General features: G+C 39.8%; 1 protein-coding gene across 1 annotated transcript in view; it reads left to right on the forward strand.

Annotated features, from left to right (window-relative positions):
* KIAA2026 (KIAA2026 ortholog) overlaps positions 1-17,222 on the forward strand; it is a 71,166-nt gene extending 53,944 nt beyond the window's left edge. Inside the window, exons 6-8 of the mRNA XM_045021351.1 lie at positions 10,177-10,292; positions 11,826-12,013; positions 12,887-17,222. Of these exons, the coding sequence (XP_044877286.1) occupies positions 10,177-10,292; positions 11,826-12,013; positions 12,887-16,542 (3,960 nt within the window). The 3' untranslated portion in view covers positions 16,543-17,222. The remainder of the gene's footprint in view (positions 1-10,176; positions 10,293-11,825; positions 12,014-12,886) is intronic.
* The last annotated feature ends 5,530 nt before the right edge of the window (positions 17,223-22,752 follow it).

The raw sequence follows: 22,752 nt of genomic DNA on the forward strand, positions 1-22,752 counted from the left end.
TTGATAAACCTACTGATTGTGGTACATGTTGCTGGTGATATGTACACAATGCTTTGAGACCCACTGCCATAAGGAGTTGCCTGTTATATTTCTTAATTTTCTTCTGTATTTGTGAAACTTAAAAGATAGGTAATGCTATTGCCTGAGATAAATATGGAAAAGTAAATAGTTGGAAAGGTGAATGGACCTTTATTCCTTTATAGCAGGCTGTAACAAAGTGAAAAATAAGATGATCTGCTGACAAAGTAGAACCACAACGGGCAAAATCTGGGCTTGCTTTTGGCTTACGTTGGGGTGGAGAGTAAGGATATAGTTTCATGTTAATGTACAGGGATTTATACATGCAACTCACTTTCCATTAGAATAAAAAAAAATCATCTGTAAAAATGTTCACACCCTTGAAACATTTTATTTTCACCTACATCTAGACTCTGGCTTACTATAGCCAGCTTCTCATTGCCCTGCCACTTCTTCCTCTGTAATGTCTTGACTAATGTTATCTCTACTTTCTGGCCTCCCTGTGTCTGTACACCACTTCTCCCTACTCCAGTCTTTCCATGGTAGTGTTGTCAAGGAACAAGAGTTTCAAAAATTGGAACCTAAAGCGAGGCGTGTAAATTTATATTTACATATGTAGGAGTGGCCTGATTTTGAAAACTTCCGAGAACTTAGAATTTTCCATTGTAGGATCTGTGGGAAGCTATTGGATGCTTAGCACTTTGGAAAATGAGGTCATTTATTAGGGGCCTAAATATGAATGAATAAGTCAAATCTTAGGTTCCAGTTTTTGAAATAGAGTCCAAAATAATTTTCTTCTTCTACTGCGCTGACTATATTTCCACCTATTTCCTCTTTCAAATTCCTTTCACAAGCCCATCAATTTCAAGATACTTGTCCCCACTTTCAAGGCTCTGTATATTTTTGCCCTAGCCTTCAGTTTTTTCTTAAAACACCTGTAATGCCTCTTCCTTCCCTGTATTTAACCCAAGTTTTTTTCCTAACTGCTCCGTTTGGCTCCTTCTCATACAGTTTTGTGTATTCTTTCATGATTTCTCTTTGTTGGAGCAGCTTTCCAGTGAATATTTTCCAAGAGCCATCCTCAGCCAACTCCTGACTACCTACTTGTTCTCTGAACCGTTCCAGCTGTAAAAGCCACATACTACTCTGGGTGTTCTGCATTTTAGTTTTCTTCATTGTATTGTTTCATGCCTTTAGACTGTGAAATATTTACGATAGAGATGCTGTTGTTTGTTCAACTTGTTCTAAAGTGCCTTATATATCTGAAGGTATATATTAATCTTCAGAAGTAGGTAAGGCAACATATCCAAACATCAGCAGTAGTTATAATTAAATATCTAACTTTTCTTTAAAATATTGGCATGAAATGATGTAGAGAAATGTTTGGTTATCAGCAGTTAAGAGGGTGGAAGATTCAACTAACTGGAAGGGAATTTAACAGGATTGTTAGTATTCATAAAGAAAAACCCTGTAAATCTTCAAGAGATGGCATATAGTATATGTTGTAATGTGTTAAGAGAAGGAATGTTGGTAAAAACCAGGAGCTTCTTTTTGACAGAGAGCAACAAATGACTAGTCCAGTGTTGAAGAATCTTACTGTCTCAGGTTAGTTTATAACAGTGGTTCTCAACCAGGGGTGCGTAGAAGTCTTCCAGGGGGTACATCAACTCATCTAGATATTTGCCTAGTTTTACAATAAGCTACATAAAAAGCACTAGAAAAGTCCGTACAAACTAAAATTTCATATAGACAATGACTTTATACTGCTTTATATACTATACACTGAAATGTAAGTACAATATTTATATTCCAATTGATTTATTTTGTAATTATATGGTAAAAATTAGAAAGTAAGTAAATTTTCAGTGATAGTGTGTTGTGACACTTTTTTGTATTTTGGTATTTGATTTTGTAATCAAGTAGTTTTTAAGTGAGGTGAAACTTGGGGTATGCAAGACAAATCAGATTCCTGAAAGGAATACAGGAGTATGGAAAGGTTGAGAACCACTGGTTTATAAAATTTACAGAGCTCATACTGAGAGTAGAAAAAATGTCTGCTATTTTTGAATTAAGCTTTCCCAAATTTTCTTTAAAAAATAAGATGCTATAAATTAACTAATGAAATGATCATTTGTTTCCTTAAGGGAAAGTAGAACACTTGGCTGAATGGGCTGACGATATCTCTCTGATTAGGCTTCTTGTAATTAAGACTAAACCACAAAATGAAGACATTATCAGCAGCTAGGAGTCTATTGCTAATTTGCTTTCATTTTGTGATGCCTCAGTATTTGAAAACAGAAACAAGATTTCTTTATTTTCATTGATACTGTTTTTCAAGACCCATTTCTGAAAGAAAAGTGCTGATGTAATCAGTTGTATTTTGCATGATTCTGAAAGTGTATCAGCTTGTTGATCTTTCATGATAAAACATAATTGGCAGTAGTTGTTTAAGGATTTAGTATAGCAAAGCTCTAATGGAACTGTTCTCAAACTGTGGGTTGGGACCCCAAAGTGGGTTGTGACCCTAATTTAATGGGGTTGCCAGGGCTGGTGTTAGACTTGCTGAGACCTGAGGCTGAAGCTAAAAACCGAATCCCACCATCTGGGGCCAAAGCCCAAGGGCTTCGGCACGGGGTGGCAGGGCTCAGGTTACGGGCCCCCCAACTGGGGTGAAAGCCTTAGGGCTCTCCCCCCCAGCCCTGGGTGATGGGGCTTGGGTGTCCCGTCGTCCCCCCCCCCCCCCCCCCCCCCCGCAGGGGGATCAGGCTTTGACATCCCTCCCCCCATGGCCTGGCGTCGTGTAGTAATTTTTGTTGTCAGAAGTGGGTCATGGTGCAATGAAGTTTGAGAACCCCTGGACATATAGCTCTATCTTCACAGAGGAGATCACTGTTGAGGTTTGGCAGTTTCAGATTGTCCAGCAATCACTTTGTTGGTAGTTGTACTCTTCTCAGGATTCTGTTATGTGGAGAACGTTGTTGTAACTAACCAGATAAAATTGGGATGTACCACTGGTGAGGAAAAGAATAGTTAACCATTAGGTGAGGATCTACAGAAGTTTTTTATTGTAGTCTGGCACATTTGCCTGCTAAGAGAATACACGAGCCCTAAGAGAAACAAATTATTACTCATTTTGTATTAGAAATTAAGTCTTATTTTCTGTTAAAGGAAGTACTATTAATATTAGTATACAGCCACTGAAAGGCTAGGCCTCATTTTTGAGAACAGCTTGGTTTTCTTGGCTCTCCTTGCACATCTTGAAGTCCCAACCAGATATTTTTAAAGAAACATATTGAGCTGAAGTCTGATAATTTCTCTGCCAGTTCCATAGCCACAGAAGAAATTCTTAACTATATAATTGATGGAGAGATGTGCAATGAGTTTTTTAGAAGTTCTACTTTCTGAATATGAAAGACAGTTCACAGATTTTCATTTGTTTCCACTCTTGTTCCTCAGATGACAACTAAAGCCACATATTTTATATATATTTTTTATTTGCAAATTATCTTGCAGAAGTTAAAATGCATCTCATTGACCTGCAGCCACTTTTATTGTTAACTAAAATGGAAGCACCTGTGTTTTATATTTTGAATGCCCCCATAAGGTTAAATCCTGCATTTTTAGTCACTCAGAACACCTATTGAATCCAGTGGGACTGAGTAAGAATCATTGTAGGATTTCTCCCATAACTAAGGTAAGAAGGGCATTCAAAACATTCTGGACTTAAAAGTTACCAATTTTTTTCTTTAGGTGTCTGATGTCCAAAGCAGCTGCAGTTCACCAGCTCCCTCTCCGTGTAACATCACTAGAACACGCTAGACTGGTGATGTCACACATTCCACCGAACCCCGCTGCAGAATGGAGCAGGCCTATAAGGGTAAGGTAAGTTTTCTCCTTCCACCACCACCCTTTTTGAACAATATTGCATGGTTTTATAAGATTCCTAATATTCTTTATTTTATGTCCTGTAGGATATAAAATACGAATTTTTAAAAATCTTATAAAACTGCATAATATTGTGGTTGTGTGTGTGTGTTTATTTAAAAAATAAAAGTTTAGTCCTTACCCCCTGTATACATATCCTGGCTCCAGTCTGCTTTGGGGTTCCATGATGAGTATGCCATTATCAGACTAGTGTATGCTGGGGCGTCACGGAGAGCGGAGTCAGCATTCCATGGCTGCTCTGGATGTCGGAAACCTAATTTTTTTTAAAAAAGGTAAGTTTTAAGTTCAGAATTTGTTGACTGTCTCTCTAACCTTAGTCATATGGGAATATTCAGCACATAATTCTAAATGATATTTTCCTTTTGTTAAATTTAGTTAAGCCACCAATAAAGAGAATATTTTACACCTTTCTTTATACAAATTTTTGATCATTTGTTCAAAAGTCCAAATATCATAACTTATTGCTACCAGAACAAAAATACTAATTTTTGCCACTGCCTATAAATAGGAGTCGCATTGGGGAGAAAAGCAGTGGTATTGGTACTCTCTTCCAGCTCTGCCCCCAGTTTAAAGCTCTGCCTACAACCCCAAAGTTGCTGGATATTTCTGTTTAAATGATCAGTAGAGGAATAGTTAAGAATGTTGATTGTAAAGTGTTGTTATAATCATGTTCTGCAGTAAGCTCAAGGAAACAAGTTGTAAGAGGTCACATTTCTCTTAAGAACAAATGTTGGACCTCTGCTCAAAAACTGTTTGGGGGAAAGGATCCTTACCCCTCCACTACAGTGGCTTGATGTGGAGCATATCCACTTCTACTAATATAACCCCAAAGGATTTGGTAATGTTGAAACCCGTATACATATCCCCGTCACTGAGGGAAGGAGTTGTGCATGGAATCATAAAGTGACAGATTTATTAGTCACTTCATGAAACCGCTTCTGTAGAGTTCCCTGAGCAGCCAAACCCTCTTTCTTTGTGCAGTAGAATCATAATTGTTCCACTGCATTTGGCCCTTTCTGTGCCCAAGGAAGAAAAGCAGCATTTGGTTGTAACAGCTATTTTTCATTCCATTTGTCTGTAGATTCGGCACTGAATCCAGTCACATTCAGAACATGGTCTTTGAGACAATAGGGACTAGAAATAATGATTTTTAAATGAAGGCTTAATTTCTGTAGAAACTAGTGGGCCACCAAGGAATTGCTTATATAAGCATAATACCATGAGCTGACCCAATCTAATCACTGCCTTTAACTGTGAATTAGTTTTCTCTGTAATAAAGAATACAAGGCTATATGTTCTACCATAGATGTGAAATAGAGTCCTGGTTATTTTGCACTTGTGTAGGAAGTAAAATACTGGGTTTTGTAATGTACCTCAGAAAACATGTTTTCTATTTTCATTGTTTTTGACTTGTTTTATGTATGAAGTATGCTAGCAGATCATTTATTCCACAAAAGGTCTTCTCACAAATCGCACTCTCTGTCCTGAAAGCTACATTGAACTGCACTGATTAAAAAAACCTGGTCCATTAAAACAAATGGCCTTGCACCTTTTTTTCTTACCAACTGTGTGCTTTGAACATATGTGAGGAAAGAGTACTTGGCACATTCTGTTCTACTCATCATTATGCATTAATACCAGTGGGTTTATCTCCAACAGCTATACTCCAGGATCCTGAGAAAAATGAACAGTTGGGATTCAAGAAGATAATTAGATTTCAAATAAGCCATGATATTTTGTATCAGTCGCACAGAAGTGATTGGGAAAACAAACAGAATGTGGCGTTGTCCAGAGATTTGAATCTGGATGACATGAATTTTCTTAAGAAATTGAATTTAGAATTTCCCATCTTGCTTTTTAAGTTAGAGGAATGTGACCTCTACACATCTGATGTTTCCTCCTCAGGTGATTTTAATTTAATAAAAGATCATAGTCCATTCTTACACTAAAGCCTATGCTTGTGCCAGTTTGGTCAGCACATTACACAACTTTTTACTTTAAAGTTTATTCAGTGGCCCAATCCACCTAATATAAATTCTGCTTTCCCTGCCCAAATCAGAATATCAGTCATCTCTAGAGGTAAAAGAATCTCAGAAAAATCCGTTTATTCCTTCAGTCTTTGTTCCACCCAAGCTTCATTTCACATATTAATCCATCATCTTTATCTTCCTTTTGTGTGTCTTAATTTGTGCTGCATTCAAGACATGTACAGTATCTCAATGTCCTGAAATCAGTCTCATTCTATTTAATTATTTTAATGTCTTGTTTTATTGTTACCCATTTTATGTATTCCAATAGTACTATATGATATACAAATGCATTTATGTCTGTAATTCTCTATGTGGAATTTTAAATATACTCTTTAAAATGAAATAAATCTGCTCAAACTAAGTATTTTCTACTGTAAATAGTTCTATTGGCTACTCACACGAGTAATCAGGATTCTAATTAGGCTAAATTGCACATATATAACTTTTTATTATAGTATCCATTGACAGTTTTTTACTTCAATATATAATATGTGCAGTGAGACCAACTTACACATGGGGGAATTAAAACATAATTTCCTGACTTTTCTGTGTGTTAAATCTTAATCATAACTTGGCATTAATGTATAGCTTTTCATTCAAGTACCTTGTTTTTTGTAATTTTAATTAAAGAATAAGCAATGAGTAGTCATTCATTCTGCTGTATAAAATGCAAATGATTGCACATCATAGTAAAAACAGGAGGACTGTTTTCAAACCAGCTACCAACCTGAGTGATCATGCTGTGGACTGGGGGAAGTCTCCTGGGAATGGGTGGAAAGAAATCCTTCCAACAAGCCATGGAGACTACTGCAGACTCTTGAAGGGCTGTAACTTCAGGCCTTAATCCAACTCTTCTTGCAGCCACCTGACCCAAAATCCCATGCATTCTAGGGTACAGAAGCAGAGCTCTGCAGCAAACTAAGGGTGCAGATCAAATGTGGAGATGAGTTCCCACCAACTCCTCTCCCTGTTTTTGCAGCAGAACCATGCCGTCTTTCCCTGTCTCAATATCATCTGTGGCAAGAGCAAATCTAGGATTTGGCCCATTGAGTCCAGTTCGTTCCTCTAGTACACTGAACTTAGTGGGGTGGCAAAAGTATGAGGACAGAGTCTGGATATCCAGACTCATTTTTATGACTATCTCAATAATTAAGCTCGTATATGTCCTGCTTTGTAAAGTGCCATGTAAATTCATAGTGTTATATTACTAATTTTTTTAAATAATCACAATTGATGGCCACTTAAATAACTAGTAAGAAAAACAATGTATGTTACTCTGTTTAACATGCATTCTTCATGGAGGATTATACAAACAAAGATTCCATTTGGAAAAAAAAACCATTTGAGTTATCTGAGTGGAAAAATTAAGGCTGTCAATTAATCTCAGTTAACTCGCGATTAACTCAAATTAATCACGATTAATTGCAGTTTTAATTGCACTGTTAATAGAATACCAATTGAAATTTATTAAATATTTTGGATGTTTTTCTACATTTTCATATATATTGTATTCTGTGTTGTAATTGAAATTAAAATGTATATTTTTTATTATAAATATTTGCACTGTAAAAATGATAAACAAAAGAAATAGTATTTTTCAGTTCACCTTATACAAGTACTGTAGTTCAATCGCTTTGTCGTGAAAGTGCAGTTTACAAATGTAGATTTTTTTTTGTTACATATCTGCACTCAAAAACAAAACAATGTAAAACTTCAGAGCCTACAAGTCCACTCAGTCCTACTACTTGTTTAGCCAATTACTAAGACAAACAAGTTTGTTTACATTTATGGGATATAATGTGGCCCTCTTCTTATTTACAGTGTCACCAGAAAGTGAGAACAGGTATTTGCATGGCACTTTTGTAGCTGGCATTGCAAGATATTTACGTGCCAGATATGCTAAACATTCGTATGCCCCTTCATGCTTCGGCCACCATTCCAGAGGACATACTTCCATGATGACGCTCGTTAAAAAAAGTGTGTGTGAATTAAATTTGTGACTGAACTCCTTGGGGGAGAACTGTATGTTTCCTGCTCTGTTTTACCCGCATTCTGCCATATATTTCATGTGGTAGCCGTCTCAGATGATGACCCAGCACATGTTGTTCGTTTTAAGAACACTTTCACTGCAGATTTGACAAAATGCAAAGAAGGTACCAATGTGAGATTTCTAAAGATTGCTACAGCACTCGACGCAAGGTTTAAGAATCTGAAGTGCCTTCCAAAGTCTGAGAGGGATGAGGTGTGGCGCATGCTTTCAGAACACTCCGATGCTGAAACTCCAGAACCCAAACCACCAAAAAAGAAAATCAACCTTCTGCTGGTGGCATCTGACTCAGATAATGAAAATGAACATGCGTCAGTCCGCACTGCTTTAGATTGTTATCGAGCAGAACCCATCATTAACATGGACGTATGTCCCCTGAAATGGTGGTTGAAGCATGAAGGGACATACGAATCTTTGGCACATCTGGCATTTAAATATTTTGTGACGCCGTCTACAACAGTACTCTGCAAACTCCTGTTCTCATTTTCAGGTGACGTTGTAAACAAGAAGTGGGCAGCATTATCTCTTGAAAATGTAAACAAACTTGTTTGTCTGAGTCAGTGGTCCCCAATGCAGTGCCCGCGGGTGCCATGGCGCCCGCGGGGGCATCTTAATGCGCCCGCGTCCTGGCCCTCGGGAGAGCACACGCCGAAATGCCGCCGGATTTCAGCGACATTTCGGCGGGGACGCCTCTCGATGACGATGCTTGCTGTCGACAAGTGACGTCATTGAGAAGCATTGCCACTGACAGCATTTCGGTGGGTGCTCCACTGCCGCAGTGGTCCTTCGTCTGGCACCTGCCAGACGAAAAGGTTGGGGACCACTGGTCTGAGTGATTGGCTGAACAAGAAGTAGGGCTGAGTGGACTCTGCAGGCTCTAAAATTTTACATTGTTTTATTTATGAATGCAGTTTTTTTGTACATGATTCTGCATTTGTAAGCTCAACTTTCATGATAAAGAGATTGCACTATAGTACTTGTATTAGGTGAATTGAAAAATACTGTTTCTTTTGTTTATTTTACAGTGCAAATACTTGTAATCAAAAATAAATATAAAGTGAGCACTGTACATTTTGTATTCTGTATTGTAGCTGAAATCAGTATTTTTGAAAATGTAGAAAACTTCCAAAAATATTTAAATAAATGGTATGCTATTGTTTAACAGTGAGATTAATCGTGATTAATGTTTTTAATTGCACGATTAATCATGATTAATATTTTTAATTGCTTGACAGCCCTAGAAAAAATCTGTCACAAAAAGAAAGTGCTCCTCCTTCTGTTTTCTGATAATTCAGATATAGCCCAGCATAGAACTTTCCCAAGAAACTCACCTTTGGATAAAATACAAATGTAAGACACGTTAGCCCCAAAAGTAATTTTCTGGGAAGTTTATAATCTTAAAAATTATAAAATATCTTTTGTTTTTGTAAAGTGTCTATATGTATCTGGTAATTCATAAAATATGTACCTTTAATTAAAAATAGTGTTTAGGTTTGCTGTAATACAATTTTAGGCCCTAATCTTGTAAACATTTACACATGAAACTTTACACATTTGAGTAGTCCCTTTGAGCTCACTAGGACTACCTCAGATGTTTAAAGTTATTCATGGAAGTAAAGTTAAGCACACGTCTAAACGTTTGCAGGATTGGACCTTAGTCCCAGTTTTCAGCATCCTGAAAAGGTAAACATTTCAGTAAGAGACCTTTATTTATGAGGATTTTGTTTCTGGGTTTGTTTTCAATAAAAGTATTCTGAATAAGATTAGTGTTTGCCTTACTAAAGCTGAGACTGGACTGCATTGATAAAGTCAAATGTAATATATAGTTAGTTTTGTATTTTCTTTTTTATACACCTCTACCCCAATATAACGCGACCCGATATAACACGAATTTGGATATAACACGGTAAAGCAGTGCTCCGGGGGGGCGGGGTTTCGCACTCCAGTGGATCAAAGCAAGTTCGATATAATGCAGTTTCACCTATAATGTGGTAAGATTTTTTTGGCTCCCTAGGAAGCGTTATATCGGGGTAGAGGTGTATGTTGCATGGAAGTACACTGACACTGGTGTCAGACTAATATATTTAATAGATGCAGCTATAATGAAATAATAAAGAAATGTTTTTATGTTTGCAGGGAAGATGGTACCATCGGAAACAAGCAGTAAAGGAATTGCACTGTACATTGGTACGACTGCTAAATGAATTGTTACCATGGGAACCAAAACTAATGAAGGCTTTTCAGAGAAACAGGTAAATGAGGTACTCCTTGGAACAATGTCAGAGAAATGAACAAAACACAAAAGTTACATTTTTTTTAAAGTAATAATTGATGCTAAAATCCTGGTGACAACAGTCCTTCAGGGCTATGTGTGAGGTATAGACAGTATTTTAGTTTAAAGAGCTAGCACTTCTGCATAACATAAAAACATCTAACAACTCCATAGATAAGATTGAGCAGAGCTTTTTGTCTAACAACTGTTTTTTCAAAATGTCGTAAAATCCCCATGCATACTCAGATTGTTTTTAGAATTACTATGCCAAGCCAATGCCCAGAGTAGAGTTAATTATGGAAATTTGGATTCCTTCGGTCCCATGGGTCCTGAGATACACCATCTTTAACTGAATACAGTTTTCCTGTTCTTACAAATTTTTTTGCATCCACTTGTGGTTCAAACTTTGGCACTGATTTGGACGAAACTGAGATTACCTGATTGGACTGACCTCAGCTGGTGTCAGATTTGACCTCAACTGTAGACCAGTGCCAAGCTCCACGTCCAGGAAGCTGTATTTGAAATGTTTTTAATAGGTCTTTCTAGCTTTGTAGATTACACTTGACCACTTTACCTGTTCTAGACAAATCTCCGAAGACTTGCTAGTTGTTAACATCTTGTACTAAGGATTCCCTCTCAGTCATCTTCAGTTACCAATGTTTTATCTTTCTGGTTCACTTTGATATATTCCAGCAAACTGTAGAACTTCTCAGAGCGGAAGTGCTGAACAGAGGACAAAGAGTGCCTGGTAGTGTGTGAATGCTAGGACAAATGTGGAATTCTGATGGGCATTGAGAATATGTAAAATTGTATTAAAATGGGGTGAAGCACTCTTATGGTCCCATCTTCTTGACATACCTAGTGGAATATCAGGCACTGGAATGTCAATAGCAACTGTTCCAGCAGCCCTGAGACTTGAGACATTTTAAAAATTCTTTCAGGCATTCTTAAATTTTTAGAGCCAAGAGGAAACATTATGATCATCTAATTGGATCTAGTATATAACACAGACCAAAAGCAGAAATCCCTGATTTCTCTAGCTGGAGCTGTACCTCAACTCAGATGTCAAGGTGAGCACAGGGAACTTGCTGCAACTGATTCCTGAACCAGTAGAGCTGCACCTAAAACAGTGAGGGTCTCTGAGAGAGTATGAAGAGGAATGATGGCATAGAATAGTGTTGGATACAACACAAAAAGTGGCAGATACTGTTAGCAATAGGTCAGATTCGATTTGGTCCCAGTACCTATTGCCAGCTCCAGGGGGACAGAATTTTGGTTGTGGCAAGAGGGGAGATGTTACCTTAGCTCTGTATTTCCTGGTTTTCAGAGGGTTAAGTTTAGTCACTGTGGTCAGTTTGGAAGAGCATAAGCCTGTGCTAGGGAATCTTAACTATGTTAATTAAGTTTTTGGGCAGTAAGTATAGGTACAAATATGAACAGTTAAGTATTTTCTTAATAAAATATTTAAAATAGGTTGCAGAAGTTAGTCATTATGTCTGACATTCTGTTCAAGGTCTCGACTGAAGAAGGACTATGATGATTTCAAAAGACAGCCAGACCATGATAAATTTACCAGAGAACTATGGAGTAATGAAGAAGGTGAAGTTGATAATGGAAAAGAATCTTTCAATGTAGTAGCCAGTAAATCTTCAGAAGCTGCAGAGCATCTGGAGATCCTGCAAAAAGATCCCTCAGAGTTTGGTAAGCACTTAGCTGGGATTTAGTGACCATGCGGACGTGCTGCAAGGCCTACAGTTTTCCTGTGTTTGGTGTTGTGGTTTTTTGTTTGTTGTAGCTGTGTATTACATGTTATTTTTACTATAGTGAATTATATCGGTCTAGATTCCGTGCTGACCTCCTTCAAAGCATAGCTGAGAGAAAGGGTGGGCAAAGGTGGCTTTGTGCTACCTTTGTGCCCTCTGGATTCTGGCCTGTGGTGGGTGCTGAAATGGTACCCAATGTGAATTAGAGCTTAGAACTGACAGCATCTGCTACAGGGCTGTCTATGGCTAGTTCGACACCGCAAATTCCTGTTGCCCTCAGTGTACCCTCCTACTCCTGATCAATCCCTAGCATTTTCCCTGTGCTTTTAATAGTTGGGATGAATTGGGATGAAAGGCAGTGAAGCCATAACTGTCTATTGGTTTTGTATAAAAACTTCTGGATTTCTTTTTTTAATTCCTGAATTTCCTTTAAATTAAAGCATTGTAACATCAAATTCTGGAAACTATGCTGTCACTTAGAATGCAAAAGTTGTAGTTTGATGCATTTATAAATACAAATTTAGGACTTGATGATTTTTAAATGAAATTCTGTGCCTGCTCAATAGGATTTTAAATGTAAATTGGTTGGAGCCTAAATTATTATGTTTTTTTTTAAATTATGTTTAAGCATGTAGATAATGAGATGATTAGTACTGTCATCCCATCAGAAACTATTATTGACATGACAGCATGCTTATAAACTACTGCATTGCTTTTAGCTAAAGACTAATAAACCATCATATAGCTGTGTCAGTTGCAAACATTTAACTTGTGATATATTTACAATTACTTGTTTTAATTCTTTCTGCAGATGAAATGAAACTGCTAGAAATGGATTTTCCTGCAGGAAGGAGCAGGCTACTGAAGAAAGAATTGACTTCTAAAGAAATACAGAAGACACTGCCCAAATCTATTAAACGTCAGTCCAAGCAAAATAGTTACCTGGATGATAGCACAAAAGACCTTTCACCAAGGAAGAAAGGTAAATTAAGCACAAATGAGGCTACAGTCCAGAGTGCAGAAAGTGAGATGCACACTAACAGTTGTTTGAGTGAACTGAAACAAAGCGAGCTATTGCCTCTAGACTCATTTGCCCTGACAGATTCTGCAACGTCAGTATCAAGCTTTCTGAAAGAGACCAAACCCATCCAGGCTTTGCTTGCTAAGAATATTGGGAACAAAGTGACCTTAACAAATCAGCTGACCACCCCTATGGGTATGGACATATTTGCTTCTGAAAAGGCAGTTATGTCACCTGTGGAGTCATCTCCACTAAAGCCAGCATTGCCCTGCGAGACCAATTCAAATAGTCCTTTACAAATGGTATACAAAATGCCAAGTGGCCATTGTGTACCAATAGATATCCATAACAGCTCAGTGAAGATTCAAATGCAGCCTGTGATTGACCCTAAAACAGGAGAAAAAGTCATGCAGCAAGTTCTAATTTTACCCCCAAATTTTCTCATACAACACAAAGAAGGAAAAGCAGTGGCAAAGCTGCACTGTACATCTTTTCCACAGGCAGCTCATGTTAATGATTGTTTAGCACCTGTTCTTGTAAATCCAACTGTAAATGCTACCACTCAACTGTCTTCTACAGTTTTTAACAAGAGTGTTACACATTTGTCACAAGTGACTAGTCCAGTGAACAGACCACAACCTTTGTCCTCTGTAACTGCAGCAAGTAACTTACAAGCATCATCAGTTAAAATGAGCCAAAGTGAAGCTGGCAAAACGAAGACTTCAGTTTCATCTGCCACATTTTCTGTACCTTTACCTTCATCCACTGTTTCCACATTAGGTCAGCCTTTGGCATCAGCAACAACACAAAGTGGATCTGCAAATACTACTTGTTCCATTCACAGTCTAGCACCACAGCAGACTAGTGACTCCTGTGAAGCTAAACAGGAGCTTAAAACAGTGTGTATAAGAGAATCACAGTCCATTCTTGTCACAACACGAGGGGGGAACACTGGAATTGTTAAAGTACAGACAAACCCAGACCAGATTTCACCTAATGCTTTATCTCCAAATTCAGTTTTCACTTATGCACCTCAGCTTCAGGCATTTTTGGTTCCAAAATCCACTACGTTGTCAACCTCTACTTTTTCATCTATAGTGACAGCCGCATCTAGTCTCCCACTGTTTGGTCAGTCTTTTGTTTCTGGGTTTGCCCCCTCAACAACATCTTCTGTTACCATTCCAGCCATTCCTGCAGGCTTAAACCAGATAATAGGGAAAAATCTCCAATTTCCATTAGGGCAGCTTCCCACTAGTGGCAGTTTGGATCAAGTAATAGAGAAAACTCAACAGGTATCATCTACTTTCTTGTCCTCCATTTCATCAACTAGCACTTTGGTGCCAGCAACTCCAAACAGTACTGTTAATGTAATTAGCATTTCTTCAGGAAATACTGAACAAAGTAGCACAGGCATTACCCAGACTCCTTCAACACAGCAACAAGTTAATATTAAAACCAAAAAATGTCCTGTTACACAACCTGAGACAGCTACAGCAACAAATGGAGATGTGATCCGTGGTACTCCGATTCAAAAACTTATGTTGGTCACAAATCCACCTATTCTTTCTCCTTGTGGAGCTACAGGAGTAAATATAATACCTGCTCCAACATCCACTGGTGTTAGTGCCCAAAAATTAGTTTTCATTAATACTCCAATTCCCAGTAGCTCATCAAACACCAGTCTAGTGGCAGAATCATTAAAACAGACCCTGCCTTCCTCCATAGGCAAAACATATGTTAACACCCCAGAACAACCTCAGTTACTTCTAATTCCATCTACAATGGGAGCACCAGTAAAAGTAAGTTCATCACCTACTGTGTCTCAAGTAAAAGATGTTAAAATTGGACTAAACATAGGTCAAGCCATTGTAAATACCACAGGCAATGCACAGCATGTTCCACCAATTAACATATTGAAGTCTGCAGCCCCCAAAGGAACAGATGACATAAACAGCAAGGGTTTTATTTTGCCTTTGTCAACAAGTGGTAGTTTCGTTCCAGGATGTTCAGGTTTTGAGAGTCAAAGTATTACATCTGTTAATGAATCTATAGGTGTTGCAACAAAAGCAGCAAAAGCTTTTACAGTAACAACAGCAAATGCATGTTTAGATTCTGTTTCAGTGACACCAAGTGGGACTTCTATTGGCACGCGACCCACTGTTTTGGTTAGTGGAAATGACACTTCTTCGAGAATAAGGCCAGTTTTAACTAATCGACTGTGTACATCAAATATTGGAAATACTGTGGCCATATCGACTGTGAAAACAGGACATCTTGCTTCATCTGTTCTTATTTCAACTACACAACCAAGAGTATCTTCTCAAAGTGTATCATCTGCTTTACAGTTTCCAGTTACCTTGCCTGGACCTGTGACAGCCTCCACTAAAGTCATTCAAACCGTTCCTCGCTTGACAGCAGTTCCAGCTGCTGCACAATGTCTGCCCCTTCCAAAAGGACAGCCCCCCACACTGATACAATTTCAGTCACCAGGAATTTCAGCTGCAGTGCCAACTAATGCAAACTTTCACAAACCTCAAAATGTAATGCCATCTGCTTCACCAAATACAGGTAAAATAATTAGTTTTTCCAACTTCGCTTCTCTCCCATGCCAGCAGATACCTCCTAGTTTAGCAAAATCAGCTCACGCTTACTCTTCTGCTCCAGGTGCCTCTGTCATTCAGACTGCTGCTGCTTCACCGATTGTAACTAGTCAGGCAATGGGTCTGTTGAATGAAACTTGTATTCCACAGAAAATAGTTATTAACACCTCTACGTCTTTGGCACCTGGAACTCATATCATGATTAATGGCACTCGATTTATTGTTCCACCGCAAGGCCTTGGAGCAGGCACTCATGTTCTTCTCATCTCTGCTAATCCAAAACATGGGCCTCCTTTACTTCTTAACAATGGCCAAGGGGCTCGAGGTGTACCATTTGTTAATCATATTCCCCAGAACATCACACTAGCACCAAGTAACTCATTAAGTTGGCAGACATCAAAACATCCTCTGAAAAGCTCTACAAAAATTGTGAACTCTCTTGGGACAGCAAACACTCTGCCCATCGTACATGCAACACCACAGATAGTAAACACTGCTGCTAAATCATGCGTTCCACCCTCTACAACAACACTGTCTGTGTCTTCAGTGATAAAACCTCCAGTTAATGTTTTGGCTAAAACTTCTTTGGTTCCTGCCATAAATGCTGGTAACTCTCAGTTACCAAGTAGCACTTCAGTATTTCACTTAGATACATCTATCAAGAAACTGTTGGTCAGCCCAGAAGGAGCCATTTTGAATGCTATAAATACTCCAGCATCAAAGGTGGCTTCTTCTCTGTCTTCATCCCTGTCACCAGTTGCAGTGTCCAAAAGCATAAATGCTACTAGTGTCTTCCCTGCTTTTCAGTCATCTGGCCTAGGTAAATCTGACAAAGCCGCTTCCTGAATTTGGAATGATCGAGCCAATTTCACATATTTGGGGCATTCTTTGGACTTTGGAAATCATTATAACTGTTGAACATTTCTTACACTGTTTGAAACATACTTTAAATAGTTGATTTCTTTAAACTACTTTGTATTAAATTGCAGCTGTTTTCACTTTCCTTGTGGGAGATGTAAGAGGTTCTGTTTGATTTCCCTCTAAGATAGGCTTTCAAAGGGTTATTTAATAAAATGGTCAGAATGACCAACTTGTAACTATACATAGCAAAGTGTAAAATTTGGTTTTAGTTTAAAGGAATCTAGCATTTTGCACATTTACATTGACATGTTTCATTTTACGATTTGAACCATTAGGCGGCATGGTTATAACAGTATGTCTTTTTTTTTTAATTTTTGTCAAATCTTATTTTTGTTTGATTTGTTTCTGTAAAAAAGATATTTATGCATTGTAAAAATCCAGTCCATGGTGTAAAATTGTACATATTCCTGATCCTTAACAATCTGTACTAAACTATATGTACAAAGAACTATGCTGTCTTATTTATGTTTTGTTTACATAATGTATAGTTTTTTAAGTATTTTAGTAATTTTGGACCAGTGTACTGTTAAGCAACAATGCAGAAGAATCTGCGTGTAATAAATCGAGTTGCTGTACTGCTTTGTTTTGACAATATTTTAAGACTGTATCTATTGCATCGTGGGAGAAGAATTTATGCGTGCACCTCTTTCCAGTGTGCATGCATTAATACAGAAAAATCTTGCAGTGTGGAACTTTGCCAAAAAGAATTATTTAAGCCACCAAGCTTTGAGCTGTGATTTGCATTACATATATGATTTCAATAGTTAGGAACAGGTTTCCTGTTTACAGATTACATATTTCAAAGACACTCTCATTATTGAGGCTGTGAGTCTTTAACGGAGGTCATGGAAGTCACTGATTCCGTGACTTTCCAGGACTTCTGCAGCTGCAGCAGCTGGTGTGTCTGACCCCAGGGCCGCCCGAGCAGCTGGGGTGGCCCTGGGACCAGCCGCACCGGCCACTGCTCTGGTAGCCCCAGACAACTGCACTTGGGTCCTGCCCCAGAGCAGTGGTCTGGGAGGAGCACTGCCGCCCTCACCCGGAGCAGCAGTGGTAGCAGCAGGGCCCCAGGCTGCCTCCTGCCTGGAGGTGCAGAGGCAGCGGCGGGGCCCCGGGCCACCCACCGCCCGGAGGAGCAGTGGCGGGTCCCCCCCAGGCCACCTCCTGCCCAGGGGAGCAGCAGTGGCAGGGCCATTGGCTGCCCCGCCCCGGGATCAGCAGCCCCGCAGGGTTCTGGGCCGCTCCCCTCTCCGCCCCAGAAGCAGCAGTGACGGCTGGAGCACCCCTCCACCCCCCAGCAGCAGCATCCGCTGAAGTGTCCCCTCCTCCCAGGCACGTAAGATTTAGTGACTGATTTAGCACCTGTGACTTTTACTAAAAATACGCCTGACTAAATCGTATTCTTACTCATGATGAAGTGATTTTTGACCTTTTTTGCTTTCTCTTTGATGTTGCAGAAGAAATCATTTTCATTACTTTCAAAATGGTGTTTCTGTCAAATCTTTTCTTTTGTGTGCTTATGATCTATTTTTTCCTGTTTCTTATAGCAGATTCATATTTTTTGTATGTATATGAATATTTTTCAGTAAGCTGGATGGGGGGAACCCAACAACACATAAATGTAACTTTTACTAATGTATGAAATTTCCTAATCATAGGAACCTTTTTCTATGGGTATCCATCCTGTTGGACAGAACCTACAGCAGGTACTCACTAGGCTGAGGACAATGGGGGACACTTAACTTTAAAACTACGTTCTGATGACAGCATCATTACGCTAAGTAGGGTGCCTGATTTGGGAAACCAGTTTGGCCAAGTTGGTGTTAAGGAGAATGGGAGTTAGGAGTTGAAAGTTACTGAAGGTGGACAAAGAGACAGATAACAAAAACAAAAGGTTCTAAAAGAAATCACGGGGGGAAGACCCACAGGACATTTGGGCAAGAGGAAGGAAGGGGATGAACTGGCCAAGGAAAGGTTATCTGAGCTGGGGAGAAGGCTCAGTTTTTGTGCATATAATAGTGATGCATTGCAACAGAAGGCTGTTGGATGACCCCAAGTGACCCAAATCCAGGCCCATAGAATGGCCTGGTGTGTTGCGGAAACTGAGGTAGGGAATTGCATATAGGGTTTACAATTTTTGTTCCCATCTGTGTATTTTCTGTGTGATTAAGTAAATAGCAATAGTGTTAGAACCCTGTGCAAAGTGTCTGAGTGTTATAATCTGCACTTACTACATGGCCCCTGGAAGAGGTAAACACCTATGGGTGTACTTCTGGGAGAGGACATGTTAAAGCACATTCTGAGCTTCAAAGACTTCCCAGTTCACATCTCGGACAAGCCCCCACTTATAATACTGACAAATCCCAGTTGTCAGCAGGCAGGATTGAATCTGGGACATTTGAACCTTAGTGTATGAGCCTTGACTGTATGAGCTGAAAGCCACATGGCTCTTAAGCCAAGGTTGTAGCAGACTCCTCAATCTCTAGATGGTTCAGGTGCCACTAGAGGGCTACAGAGCACCAACTAGGCATGGGTTGCTTACTTCCCCTAGCTGTGGAAGCACAACCCAAGCTTCAGAGACTTCCCAGCTGATATCCCAGCTAGGGTGACCAGACAGCATGTGTAAAAAATCGGGACGGTGGGGAGTAATAGGTGCCTAAATAAGACAAAGCCTCAAATATTGGGACTGTCCCTATAAACTTGGGGCATCTGGTCACCTAATCCCAGCTGCCCAAAAATGACACTTTAAAAGGTTGTCTGAGGCAACTCCATGCAGCCTGGATCAGCCCTGGAAAATATTACTTGGCACTGAAAAGATGGGGGCAGGGAATCTAATGGGACCAGAGCTGAGACAGATGCTGCAGATCTCTGTGTCTGGAGAGACCTTTTTGGTCAGTGCAGAAACCACAGAATCTGCTGAGTCTGGAGATGGAACGACAGCCACTTCCATGAGGAAGTCAACAGACAAACCCTCTCCTTCTTCCTCCTGCACAGGAGTGGAAGGCTATAGGAGAAACTCAGAGGGAGATATTTACAAATTTTTCCTCTGTTTTAAGACGTGCGAGCTGGGATTCCCCACAGTCATGGCTGTTCCTTATGATTCGGGTGATATTGTCAAAGAGCTCAACTGAACACTCTGTTCAGCATTCCTCCTTTTTTATTTAAGGTGTGATGGAATGAAGGGGAATAGTTTTCCCCAGAGCTGAATGAGTTTGGGGTTGTTAGACTTTTTCAGAAGAATTCCGTATTTTTCCTGGGTAGTAACTGACTGACGTATTCCACCAAACGGGGAGCTGCATTTTAGAGGTGACAAAGAGAAACTTTGATAATCCTAATACAAAATGGCCTCTTCCTGCTCTCATTATTCACATGTAATTTTGTTTGTGGTGTACGCCCAAGAATGAATTTAGCCTGGGCACACACAGAGGTAATGGGATCATGCAGCGGGGCCACAAATGTGAAAGGAGCGCATGTGAGCACAGACTTAATATTGGGGGCAGTGCTAGTAAATGTACTGTGGATAGGTGCTGGATACATACAAACCTGATTTGATTTTGGTGTGAGGAGAGGGTATGTGAATGCACATAAACCTGATTGATGGGATATGGGCAGGCTAATTACAAACTAACAATTGGTGTGTGTTAAGGGGTGCATGCACCAGTGTAGCCTCTTTCAACACAACCGTCTACTACACCAAACATCCAGCTTAACAACGTTTTTTGGGGAAAAGTAACCTGGTAAAAAGTAGAATAGTAAAAGGTGTCAGAGTTCAGGTGTGGTGTGTGGTCTGTTTGAATGGAAAGGCTAATTATCATTCAGTAATTATTATTTTTAATATGGAATTACTGCAAACTGTGACACTGATTCATCAATGTATTTAAGCATGTTCCTAACTGGAAGCGTCAACATCAGTGGATGGCTCACATACTTTGTTAGTTACGTGCATAAGTACTCTCTGGAATTGGCGTTTTAAGGCTGAACAATTACAGGGTTTTTTTTTATTCTCCTTTTCAGTTCAATAGCTATTTAATTCAAATCATTACTACTATAGGTTACCATTTTTCATAAAATATTTATTTATAAGTAACAAATATCTATGATAAATAAATAAATGACTGACAAATGTCCTGTTACAAATATCATAAAACAATCTGAAAATATTTTCACAGTGCACATATAGAATAAATAGTAACAACAGCTTTTAAAATTTGACTGCATCTCATTTTAAATCATGTATAAAATATTACTTGATTTTGGTCAGTACTTCTAAAAATGTTGGTATTTAAATTTCTAAACTTCTTTATGAGTTTGTCCTATGTTTGAAAACCCCATAATTCCACAGAGATTATCCTACTAGCACTGAGGCTGAACTGCTTGTCTTTTATGAAATAATTGGTATATCTTCACGTTCATCCTGGGAAACTGTAGGTCCTTTCTTCCGGTTGGAGAGTCCCATTTTCCATCACTGCAACCAAGTATGTCTCCAGACGCCCAACTGGCTGATGAGTCTATGTTGGAATCTCTGAATGGAACTCCCACCTCAGGTAGTTTCAGAGAGACTTTTGCAAAAGCAGCAGGAAATATATTGGAAGATTTTGTGGATTGCTACCTTGGCATTCCCCTTCAGGGTCACTCGAGGCTTGAAAACCTCTTGGGGCCACCTGAAACGTGTCTCTTCATTCTGACATTAGAGAAAAACTATGCACATCTTTTTTGTTTGAAAGTTTTTCCAGTTCACATTTGTTATGCTGTTAAGCTATATGTTACAGTTCACAGATGAGATTTGATCAGAGAAGAGTTGAACCACAGAAATATATACCAAACACATAATGTCAACGGTGTTTAAGGTCTAACTCTTAATTTTCTTGTAACTTTTTTGCATCAATAGCCTTCATTTTGAAATTTAAACTTTGAGTAAATCACCAGAGTATTATCACATAAATTGTCATATGGGCAGTTGGAATTTCATTATAGTGTGAGTGTATTGCATAATACAAGGTCAAGCATCATGGAGTCTTAGAAGTCACTGTGGGAAGGATCAGTAGAGAGGAGGGAATCCACTGCATGGTACATTTTCATCCAACTGTTTTAACCTCTGTAGTTGCTGCATCCTCAGCTGGAATGAAATGAGATTTGGTTGAAACACAAAGGGAAAAATAAATTTTCCATTGCATTTATGTCAATTAATTAAATGAAAATATCTTTCTACACCTTATAACCTTACAAGTCTTATGCTCAGTTCATATATTTTATAAATGTCTCTAGGAAACTTCTCAAGCTATGGTATATGATGAGGACAGATTAATAAATAGCAACCCTGGTCATAATAGAAATATACTACATATGTAGAAGTCAGCGTACTTTGGGGGTGGAGGGGAAGAATCATTATTTGATGACCAAAGTACTGGTGAGGTGGCTAAGGATTCCAAATATACATACTTTGTTGCATGGATTGCCAATTATGTAGTGCAGGGGTCGGCAACCTGCGGCACGCATGCCAAAGGCAGCACGCAAGCCGATTTTTAATGGCATGCTGCTACCTGCCGCCTGCTGGGGTCCTGGCCCCACTCAGCCCCTCTGCCCACCGCTCTCTCCTGCAGGGGCAGGAGGCAGAAGCTTGGTCCTGCCAGCAGCCAAGCTCCCCCTCCCTTGCTGCTTCCCCCAGCATGGTGCTTTCCTGCCCCTCCTCCTCTCCTTCCCTGTGCCGATCAGCTGATCACCCTTGCAAGGGGGAGGGGAGCGGAGCCGCAGAGTGCTCACTGCTCTGTGGAGGAGGCAGAGAAGAGGTGGGGACAGACGGGGCCCTGGTGAAAGGGGTGAAATAGGGGCATATCCCCTCCAGTCCCCTGCCGTGAGCTGCTCATGACAGGGTGCTGGGAGTACCTCCACGAGCTGAGCACCCCAGCCCTCTGCCCTGACCCCTACAACCCCAGCCCTGACTTCTGCAACCCCTGCATATACTCAGCCATCCCACACCCTGACTCCTGCACCCCCTCACACATCTCCAGCCCCCGTTCTGACTCTTGCACCTCCCCACATCCCCACCCCCACCCTGAGCACCAAACGGGAGCTCCTGCACACACACCCCACATTCCCACCTGCACCCCCGGCCTGGGGTCCCAGCTGCCGGCCCCG

The sequence above is a fragment of the Mauremys mutica genome, chromosome 6 (assembly GCF_020497125.1).
Source record: "Mauremys mutica isolate MM-2020 ecotype Southern chromosome 6, ASM2049712v1, whole genome shotgun sequence".
NCBI lineage: Eukaryota > Metazoa > Chordata > Testudines > Geoemydidae > Mauremys > Mauremys mutica.